General features: G+C 32.7%; 1 protein-coding gene across 1 annotated transcript; it reads left to right on the forward strand.

Annotated features, from left to right (window-relative positions):
• The first annotated feature begins 992 nt into the window (after positions 1-992).
• On the forward strand, positions 993-1649 carry LOC115717767 (uncharacterized). Its single transcript, XM_030646742.2, has one exon. The coding sequence runs from the start codon at positions 993-995 to the stop codon at positions 1647-1649; it is 657 nt and encodes a 218-aa protein (XP_030502602.2).
• Positions 1650-12198: the final 10549 nt, after the last annotated feature.

Below are 12198 nucleotides of genomic sequence, written 5' to 3' on the forward strand. Positions count from 1 at the left end.
TGACCTAAAAGTAGGCTTAACTAACAAATCAAAGAACACGAATAACCTTTCAAGATTGAGCCTAATCATAACAGGATTAAGATCATTTGATCTAGGATCAACTTGGCGATATTGACTTGAATAGATTTTACGGTAAGTTTAATTAAATCTAAGTCAAAGTTCAATATCGGTCCCTTCTGATGCATACTCCATGCATCCAACCTGAGCTTTACTTTAACCAATGTTCTGGAAAGAACATAGTATTTCTCCAAACACAAGTAAACTCTTGTTGTAGATTATCATATCAGTAAAACCCTGTGTCTGATAAATCTAGGAAACTTTATTCACATAGTCATGTTTACTTTCCAATGTGATGACAACACAATAAACATGATCAAGTATGTGAATAGGGTTTAAGATGAATTTATAAATCAAATAGACAAGCAATTGATAAAGTGAACCAAAACATACACAAATGAATGAAAAATACTTCTGTTTCTTTATTGATGTTGAATAAAATAAATTACATTGAAATGGAGTTTTATTTAGGGCATAAAACCTAACATAATGATGATGGTCAACACGTTAACCAAACCAATCAATCACTAAGACAGCCAGGCGTATCTGTATTTAAAAGGTTGGGAACGACTCATGATCTCAAAAACAATTTGAACAGAAGGAGAGGAGTAGATGATCAGCTTGGCATGCCGATCGTGCAGCCCAGAACCCGTGCTCAAATTCCCGCTCAAAAAGATATTGATGTGACTCAGATCGACCAAAATGCCGAGCAGGTTAGTCCAGCTGTGCAGGCACAACTAGATGAACTAAAGAATATGTTCCAAGGCATGACCGGACAGAGAAACAATGATCTCGAGTTGGACCGAGCACGTGGAACCCCTTTCTCTCCCAATATCAATCTCCTGGTGTTACCCCACAAGTTTAAAATGCCAACCTGGAAGATTTACACTGGATGAGAAGATCCTCTTTCCCACCTCAAGTATTTCGAGATGCAAATGGATCTGGAGGGGGTACGAGGAGACGTATGTTGCAGAATTTTTCCTACCATCCTCTCGGAAGCCGCCCAGCAATGGTATTTCAAGCTGGTCCCTGGAAAGTTTAGCTCATGGAAAGCTTTCTCCTCAAAATTCCATGCACAATTCTCCTCCTCTCGCCAACTTCCATTGCATCTAGGAGACCTGGTCGAAGTCAAGCAAAGACCAGGCAAGCCTCTCCGAGCCTACATCAGCAGATTCATGACGGAGGCGACCAAGGTTTCATGGGTAACTGAAGGTGGAAAGTTGTTCGCAATACTTCGAGGCATTGAAGTCCTTGGTGAACTTTGGAAGGACATAAGGAAGAATGGCCCGGTAGACTCGATGAGCGATTTTCTCGACCGTGCTGAAGGCTTCATCAAACTTGAAGAGGCTATTCAGCGGGCAAAAGGCGAGCAAAAGCCTGGCAAGTCAAAAGTTCCTTCTACTGGAACGTTCGCCCAACTCTCCCATTACCCAAATAGTGCGAGCTCAAATGGTAAACGTTCCAACAACAATAACGGGCAAGGGAATGGGAAGAAGGGAAAGTTCACCGGAAAAACCGAGCAAGCTCCCCAAGAGAATCAAGCCAAGTACATTGCATTTACCATCTTGACTTTGTTGGGTTTTGTGCCCTAAATAAAACCCATTTCAATACAATTAGATTTACTAATTAATAAAGATCAGAAATCACATTTTATGTTGCACGGTTCACATGATTTATTTCATGATTGTATTTAATGTATAAATTCTATTAAGTCCAGAACATATGTATTTGTTCATGATTATAGTGTTGTCAGCACAGTGGAATATAATCATGATTATATGTTCGAAAGCTTAATTCCCTGATTTGTCAGTTCACTGGATTTAGACTGGCATGATAATCAGCGATAGGTATACTTACACCTTGGATAAGTGTTATGTCCTTTCTAGGGCATTGGCAAAGTTTACCAGTATCGGATGTATGGAGTATACATTGGAAGGGACCGATATTGAACTTTGATTAGATATGATAAAGTTACCGTAATATCTATTCAATTCAATATCACCTAGTTGATCCTAGATCAAATGATCTTAATCCTGACATGATTAGGTTCGATCTCAAGAGTGTTATTTGTGTTCTTCGATTTGTTAGTTAAGCCTACTTTTTGTTCAGGGTGATACGTACATTTTGGGAACATGATAGTACAATTGAGTGGGAGCGGTAATCATAGATATGGAATCTATAGCTTCTATAGGTATTTAGAAATGAAACAATGATTTCCTTCGAGCTTGGCTGAATAGAGATAAATGATTGAGATCTCATTTTAGTGACTATATTAGTTCACTATAATATCATTTATAAGTGGCCAAGTGTTTTACGGATAAAATACATTGAAAGGGTGTAACGGTAATTGGGAACCTAGCTGTTGATCCGGTTAATAAATTTTACAGGGCCTGTAAAACCGGTTAACCAGTTTTACACCAGGTAACCCAAACAATTCGAAACCCCAACCAAATCAAATCTAAACCTCACCAAACCTTCCATACCTGCTTAAAATACGCCAATAAACATAACCCAAGCAACAGAACAACATAACCCGCTCAAAATCAAAATTCACCATTAAAGAGGCAGCTTGAGTTCTAAAACTCAAGGCTTGCTCAAACCTTACAACAACCATCAAAACCAGCTTAATTCAACATAATACACCATAAATAAACTCTAGAAAACAATATCAAGCACCAACAGCAACTACAGAACCCTATCACAAGAAAACATGCTTGAACTCAACTAAAAGCTTAAAATAAACATAAAGGAGAGTCTAAGGAAGTTATACCTTGGATTGGATCATTAGAACCTTGCTAGAAACCTCTGAATTAAGCAGAAAAAGCACAAACCCTAGTTGCATTCTATGGTGTTCGAAAGAGAGAGAGAGAGAACTTTGGAGAGAGAGTGTTTTATGTGATTTCTTCTAATTGATAAAAATGAAAATAAAAAAGAGTTTTATCTAAGTAATTAAAGAATAATATTCATAATGTAATTTCTATCTAGTGTCCACTAAAGGACAAAGACACAATTAGGAAAAATGACCATTTTGCCCTCCACTTAGCCAAAAAGTCATAAAATCACTTAGGGGTAATTTGGTAAATTCTAGAATCTCAACTATATCACCCCGCTATACTAAAAATACTAGGATGTGATTCTACTAGCCAAACCCCGCGTTCCAATGTTGTCGGGCACAAAATATGCAAAAATATGAAATTCCATATATGACATATAAAATGTATTCTGAATTCAAATAAATCTCCGTAAACTGATAATTCATAAATAATATGCAAGTTTCATAATTAAATCCTATTTATCTACTAATTTCCAAATTAAAGTTAAGCGGTCTATACATAGAGCGCTCTATATAATTAAGAGTGCAATTCCAAATCTATAGTAGTACAATGAGGGATTAATAAGTTAGGAAATTTACTTGGTAAATTCTAGATCTGCCTATGGTCCCCATACTAGTTGAGACAAACTGCTTGTAAGACTCATTTAATTAATCTTAATTAATCACTTATAATTTCAAAATTAGACTATGTCTAGTCTAAGAATTTTCACTAAGATATGACTTGATTGTGAAGAAATAGGATTTTAGGGTTTATTTATTAATTAAGAGACTTTGTGGAGTCTAATTGATAAATTATATAAATGACAATTTTATTTGATAATTAATTTAATTATTAAATAAATAGTTTTGGCATTTATGGGATTAAAATAACAAAATATGGTATTTGTGAAAAATAGATAAATGGTTGAGAAAAATGGCAAAAATCTAACTAGTGATGGGCCCACATGTGGCCAGCCATTAGGTCATATTTTTGCTATTATTTTATCATTTTTTATTCCAAATAATTCAATCCCAACCCTAAGTGAATTAGTATGAAAAGAAAAGAATGGTCTCATAATCAAACTAATGACTCTTGACTTAGTTTTCTTCGTGTCAGACAACTAGAGAGTTTGAGACTGCTTCTTCTTCTTTTCTCTTATTCAATTTTTGAATCCTATAGTCTTCTTCACAATGTAATTTCAAGCTTTTAGTGATTGAGTGGATGCCCACCCATAGAAAGTTAGTCCTCAAACATAGTGTGTAAGACAGAATCCAAACAACGGAAGTAGTGTCGGGCTCAAATCTTGATTATACTCTGCGACAGATGGATACAAGGGTTAGAGATCTGAGCAGGAGGAGTCATTTAATTCCACTACAACCAATGTAAGGTTTCTCATACTTTATGTGTTTATTTTTATCATTTTAGAAGTTCATATTTAGGATGTTAAAAACATACTTGTTAGTAAATCTAGGTCCTGGTAAAATATATTCCAACATAGTGTTCTACTTAAGGCAGCTAATCAGGTAACACATGGAAGGGAGTTAAGCTCCGCGACTCCTTTAGCGATCTGAGAATAAGCTGACAGTCCCTCCATCTAAGATTAACTCGCAAAGTTTACAAGTGCCACAAAGGGAACTTTGACAAGGTTGACATCTAACAAGGGGAAGTTGCAATTTGTACACTTCCAAGATTTAACAAACACTTTCAAAGATAAAAGTCTAAAGGTATCAAGCTTTGGCCATTGGAACCAAAAAGCTCTAAAAGTCCTAAGGCAATCTACCTAATGGCCTAGCAAGTAATATAAAGCATAAGACTAGCAATTCAAGCATAATAAACAAAAAAAAAAATATACATAAACAAAAGAAAGTTGTTTCTAAGTTATTGCATAAAACCTCGCGGTTAAGGCATAATTAAAGAGTCTCCGCAAAAAAGGTAATAAAAAGAAAAGCTTAAAGATAAAACTACTCCTTGGCCTAGTCCTGGATTGGTCTTGTGCTTGGGCTAAAGAATTATCTTAGATTTGGTCTTGAGTTGGGGTTGGAGGTGCATCTCGAGGAAAGTCTTGGGCTGGAGCTAAAAGGTCTTCAGGTTTATCCTAGGGGAGTTCCCAGAGGTCCTGAACATCATTCCCCAAAGAAACCACAACTTTGGTTGAATGCTCAGGTTCTAGGTCTCCAGCTAACTCTTCGACAGATTCATCACTATCGCCATGAAGGTCGTATTTTTCAAGATAAGTGTTGTCCTCAAGGGCGTGCACCCTCTGGGTAGATTGTGCCTCGTTTGGTCCAAGATGTCTGAGTATGGTAGGATCTTTTTTCCATAGGGTGTGAAGAAGCATCGAGTAGGATATCTCCAGTGAGCAAAGACAGAACCTCTCAGCTTTAGCCTCTATTTTGGCAATGTGTGCACTAGTGTCCCTGTGGATTGTTCAACAGTCTCTCTGACCCTCTACATGGCTGCCATGGAGATAAAGGCTTTTCTACCATTAGTTGGTTGGTGAGTAGCTTCCTTCCGTAACTTTATTATGGTGTCAAAACGTGCGTTACTAGTCACACAGACACTGTGCAAGATTAAGTTATGGGTTTCAAGCTTGGATTTCAGTGAATCCCTCTCCTTCTTCAGATCCGCAACGTTGCCAACCACGCCTTGAATCACCTGCTCTTTCTCATAAATCTCGCCTTACAAAGTGTTGACCTCTTCGAGGTTGGCATTCAGCGCAGTGTTTTGAATCATCAAGCGAGCATCCATTTTGTCTTTCTCCTCTTTCATTTGTTGAAGCTCACCAGCAAGAGAGGTTACTTTGGATTTAAGCGTGTTTAGCTCCTCCTTATGGTCCAATCAGCCTTGGCCTTGTATTCATTGTACATTTTGAGGTACTTGTCGCTGTCTGCTTTATCAACACAATCAACCTCAGACCTTGCACTCAGCCTTGACCTTATTTACCCAATCCTCTACCTCTGCCTTGACATTGTTTAGCTCAACAGTAACCTTAGACTTAGTTTTTTCAAGCACGACAAGTAAGGCTTTATTATCAGTGTGCAGAGACTGGTTCTTAGCTTTAACATGACCAAGCTCTATGATTAAGGCCCCCACTTCCTTGGAAGTCATTTCTGCAACCAAGCTCATCTGGCATAACACAACAACATAAGATAACAGTGCACAACAATAAAGATGAAGTCAGATCACTACTGCTGAAAATCGCCCACTTCTTCGAAGTTAGATCACTCACGCTACCCACCACCTGGTCTAGAAGCTGTTGGGTTTTATGCCCTAAATAAAACTCATTTCATATAATCAGATTTACTTATGAATAAAGATCAGAAATAACATTTTATGTTGCATGGTTCACATGATTTATTTCATGATTATATGTGTATATAATGTATGAATTCCTTTTAAGTCCAGAACATATGAGTTGGTTAAAGATTATAGTGTTGTCAGCACAGTGGAATATAATCTTTATTGTATGTTCAAAAGAAGATTCCCTGATTTGTCAGAACACTGGATTTAGACTGACATGGTATAATCAGCGATAGGTATTCTTACACCTTGGAAAAGTGTTATGTCCTTTCCAGGACATTGGCAAAGTTTACCAGTATCGGATGCATGGAGTATGCATTGGAATGGACCGATATTGAACTTTGATTAGATATGTTGAAATTTACCGTAATATCTATTCAATTCAATATCAACTGTTGATCCTAGATCACATGATCGAAATCCTGATATGGTTAGGCTCAATTTCAAGAGTGTTATTCGTGTTCTTTGATTTGTTAGTTAAGCCCAGTTTTGTATCAGGGTAATACGTACATTTTGGGAACACGGTAATACAATTGAGTGGGGGAGCGCTAACATAAATATGGAATCTATAGCTTCTATTTGGCAAATAGAAGTAAAGGATGATTTTCTTCGAGCTTAACCAAACGAAGATAAATGGTGGAGATCTCATTTCACTTAGGTGAAATATCATTTATACAGGGTTAAGTGTTTTAAGGATAAAATACATTGTAGGGTGTTACGGTAATTTAATCTTGTACAGTGTAAATCATCTATATAGAGGATCATTGATCACATTAGGGTTATAACAATGGATAACTAATGACGTGTCTATATCGTGGAACATATAGAGAGTTTCTATATGATTGAGAGTGCAATTCCAAGTTCTAAGTGTGGATTCAATGAGGAATTAATAAGTTAGGGAATTTACTTGGTAAATTCGGTTCGACTTATTGGAAGCTCGGTTATATAGACCCATGGTCCCCATACTAGTTGAGGCCATACTGCTTGTAAGACTCAGTTAATTGATTTTAATTAATCAATTATAATTCTAAAAGTTAGACTATGTCTACTTTATGAATTTTCACTAAGCAAGGGTAAAACAAGAATAGAGAGTTTAAAGGGTATATTTATTAATTGGGAAACTTTGATTAGTTTTTATTAATAAATAAAATAAATGACAATATATTATTTAATAATTAATTATAGTTATTAAATAATTAGATTTGACATTTATGAAGTTGAAAGAGAGAATTGGCAATTTTGAGAAAATGGGAAACTAGAAATGATGAAATAGGAAAGTTTGAAAAGTGGAAGGATTTGTTTCCCTCAATGAATGGCCGGCCACTTAATGCTCCTATTTCTCATTTTATTTTTCATTTTTTAAATGCCAAATAATTCAACTTTAACCCTATGTGGTATTCTATAAATAGAAGGTAAAGGCTTCAGTTTTGAAAGAGACACTTTACAGTTCATTCTCTCAAACACTATGAAACCGCCACTCTCTCTCTTTCTTTCTTCCTCCTCTGTTTTTCGAATTCCCTTGAGTGATGAGTAGTGCCCACACACATCAAGTGGTATCTCAATCATAGTATGGAAGACTATGGAATTTCTGCATCAAAGAAGGAGAAAAGAATATCCAGGTTCAGATCTTGGTGATGCTCTGCTACATAAAGGAATCAAGGGCTAGAGATCTGAACAGAAGGAGTCATATTATTCCGCTGCACCCACTGTAAGGTTTTCTAACTTTATATGTGTTTATTTTCATTGTTTTAGAATTCATATTAGGTTGTTAATCCAACATACTTGTTAGTAAATCTAGATCCTGGTAAAATTATTCCCAACAACTGGTATCAGAGCCATGGTAATGATTTACTTTCATGTAATATGAATTAAAACGATGATTGCATGTTTCTGTGTTGATTTGGATGGCTTCATGTTGGTTTATGTGTTGCTTGATGAATGTTGATGTTGTACAGTTTCGTTTTCCATGAAAAATATTTTTTAAATTTTTGAAAATATTTTATTTGGATTCCTTGTGAAAAATTAAGCAATTTTGTTTTTTACGGAACTCGATTCCGATAAAAATTGAGAAAGATATGAATTTTGGAAAATCGGGTTTCTTGGATGTCGAAGCTAGGTGCACGAATGCACCAGGTGCTTCGATCCGCGCGCGCGTGAGCCTGGGTGTGCACCCTGCAGACGCCGAAGTTTGCCGCACACGAGACCCTGCTCCTGCTGAGGTTTCTCGCCCATGACACTCCCTGTCCGCGCGCGTAAGGCCCTACATGCAGCCTATCTGGGCTGCTCGTGCAGCCTTGCTGCCAGCTTTCCCAAAAAGTTGCGATTTTTGGGATTTTTCCCAAAAATCCAATTTTTCCATGGGATTGTTTCCCAAAATTCATTTTTCCATTTTTAAATATTTCTAAATTGAAATATTTCCAATTTTAAATATTTTCAATTTGGAATTCTTTCCAATTTTAAATATTTCTATTTTGGATTGTTTCCAATTTTTAAATATTTCCTATTATGGTCAGATTTAAAAATTTGTTAACTTCTTTAATATTTATTTATTATTTAATTATAAGATTAGATATTTTGATATTTAAGATATTTTAAATTAAAAGATAACTTTGTCTTTTTTATTTAAAATATTATATTAAAATTATCTTATATGACAAATTAAATAATTTATAAATTTGAAATTAACATACATATTTTTATAGATATACTTACCATAATGTTTTTCAAATTCAAAAATTTGTTATTTTGTTAAATATTTAATTATTTATAAATTATAAGTATAACAATGATATTTTTTCTATATATATCATTTTTTCCTTATTAGAAATTTATAAATGATATCTTAAATATTTAAATAACATAGATATTTTTGTAGAGATTTGAATATTGCTTAATTTGAGATATTTTGACATATAATTATGGTAATTATTATTTAACCAAATCTATTTTAAAATTGGTTTATTTTATTAAATTATAAGATCTGAAAGTGATATTGAAGATTCTTTCCTTTCAAATCATTGATCTTATTAGATATTTAATTTAATTTGATTCAATTAAACCTAGATATTTTAAAATTAGTTTCCTTTATTTGGTTAGTTTAAGAATAATAATTTAATTATATTAATATCTTGATTCACATCTGTTACATGGACAATGTTTGTTTATTTAATATTGTTTATTCAAATTTTTTTAACAAACCTATTATTTATCTGATCTAAATTGCTATGATTAACTTGTTGACAGATCTTATGATCTGATTTTAATCATAGTCCAATTGACGATAGATCTTATAAATAATTTGTAACAGGTAAATTTTGTACTTCTTTCATCTGTGTAAACCTAGTTACATGATAGGGTCCATCCAAATCATTTGACCTGTGTGAGCCTATATGTTTGCTTTTGGGGTTAGATACATATAGGGAGCCCATTTAAGTTTTTACTAAGTAAATGGACTAGGTTGCTAAAATAAATTTTGACATAAGGAAATTTATTTAGGCCCAATTAGATTTGGGCTTATTCAATGAATAACAATTGTTTATTTTAAGGTTAAATTCTTCTCTTTTGGGCCTTGTGTGAGAGTTGGGGGCCATAGAAGTGGGTACGACATACTGAACCCAGCTCCCCATCACATGAACTACCCCAATTGTGAAGGCCCATTTGCCTTATTTAAATAATTGTATTAGGTTAATTATATTAGTCTAACCTAATTAAAATTGAATTAGCAACATAATTAACTTTTAAAATATATGAAATTTATTTTTCATTGTAATATTTTAAAGTTAATTTTAGAAAAACACTTAGTTAATGATATATTCTAGACAGTTATTTCTAGTACTAGTTATTATTTCTAATATTAAATAGGAAAATATCATAGATTGTGAAATTAATTGTTTCCTAATTAATTTTGGTACAATCTAAGTTTAGTATATTTTCCTAGTATTAAACTAGAATTAATAATTAAGTTTCCTCTTTACTTAATTATTTATTTCTTGAATTTAATACATTTAATTAAATTGAAAATTTCAATATCTAAGTTGATTTTCATCATGATACTTTAATATTGTTATTTTCATGTTATTTAATTAAAGTTAAAAATTATTATAAGTTTGGAATCTTATTTCAGAATAACTTAAGTTTGAATAATTTTCAGAATATATTTTATTTTATTTTATTAATCATTTCCCAAAATTTCGAAATTACATTTCTTTAATGTAGAAATTTCGAATTTTATTTGAAAAATAGATTAAAGTTGAAAATTATTTATTTAATTTTGGACCAACTTAAATCAATGACTTTTTCATTTAATGATTAATTGAAATAAATGAACTAAAATATATTATAATTAGAAATTGGATTAATTAGTCTATGAAAGTCTAGATAGATATTATCTGTTTTGCTTGAAGTATTTTTCTAGTGTATTTAATTAAATAGAAAATTAATATTTAAGTTGATTTTTTAATCATGATACTTAAATATTTGAAATTTTTCTAAGATATTTAATTAAATAGGGAAATTATATTTTTTGTTGAAAATTAATTTTTCAATTAATTTTGGGACAACATAAAATTAGAGTAATTTTCCAGGATTTATTTTTATTTTATTTTAAAGCATTTTCGAAAATGCAATATATATTTATAGAAAATTAAATTTGAGTTGTAAATTAATTCAAATTAATTTTGAAACAACTTAAATTGAATAATTTTCTAAATATTTATGGAAATTATTACTATGATGGAAATAATTCACGTTATTTATCTATCTAAGTATAATTTATAAATATTAAATTAAAATTTATATTTGGAATTTTTCATTCTAAATTGGAAATTTTAATTAAATAAATATATATTTAAAATAAATGGATTAAAATAAATATTAGAAGAAAATACAAACCCTTCATTAAAATAATGAGCTTTATTATAAGGATATTCGATCTCCATTGTTGGTTTTACATAGCTATTGTTTTAGTGAGTAATCCTCCCTAATGGAGGAACGTTCATTAGCAAGTTAGCACCGTTTAATCTCGAAAGATAAGTAATCTTGTAAGTTTTTTTATATAGTTTATGATCACCCTAATGGTGGCGACTATATAAGACTTGCAAGAATATGAAACAATGGTGGAAGCTCATAAGATAGAATAGCCTTGACTCTCGCCTAAACGGGACAACGCGGATTCACATCTTGATCGATTAAAAGGTTGCTAGAATGTTTGACATTTTAGATGAGCTGACAACTCTGTTCAATGAATGGTAGCTTTGACTCTTGCCTAAACGGGACACTGATATCAGTTTGTTGAAAACCTTGGAAATTATTTAGGATTGTATGTTTTAGTATTTTCACTTGTCATTCCTACTTGCTATGTGCTTCATAATTTCTGAATTGTGTATGAATTTGTATTGAACCATGTTATTTTCTGTTATTAAATTGTAGTTTAATTTCGAATCTTCATTGTTGGTCTAACTTGATTTGTTTTTCTAATGAGATAAATTCCTAATGGATTTTCACCATTAGACTAACATAGTAGTGTTAGATCTCGAAAAATAAATATTGTATATGCAACATCTAGCTGTTCATCAATTGATGACACCTCAGACTAGTGTTTTACAATATGAAACAAGAAGATTGTATAAATAAGATTACTTTGACTCTCGCTAATCGGAGCATCGTTGGATTCTTATTTAAAGCGAAATTATCCTAATTCCTCTTAGCTTATTCATTTCGAATCAGCTTAATGACATATCATTGGATGAATGGTCTATAAATCCTATAAAGTCTTATTTTCTCTTAAGAAATTAGATGACGCATATGATTATATTCCCGGAATTCTATCCCAAAATGATATATATCCTCAATCTTAGATATCTCCTACTTGTATAGGCAAATCATAGAGTTAGATTAGTAGTGGTGGTTCAAGAAAGAGTTACTAATTATACAGTTACACTTTCACAAGTGTTTAATAACCATTTTCTTTCAATGGATTCAAACTGTATGAGTTTAGTATTCTGTGACCAGAATCCACTTGTACTATTCT

This window comes from Cannabis sativa, chromosome 5 (assembly GCF_029168945.1).
Source record: "Cannabis sativa cultivar Pink pepper isolate KNU-18-1 chromosome 5, ASM2916894v1, whole genome shotgun sequence".
NCBI lineage: Eukaryota > Viridiplantae > Streptophyta > Magnoliopsida > Rosales > Cannabaceae > Cannabis > Cannabis sativa.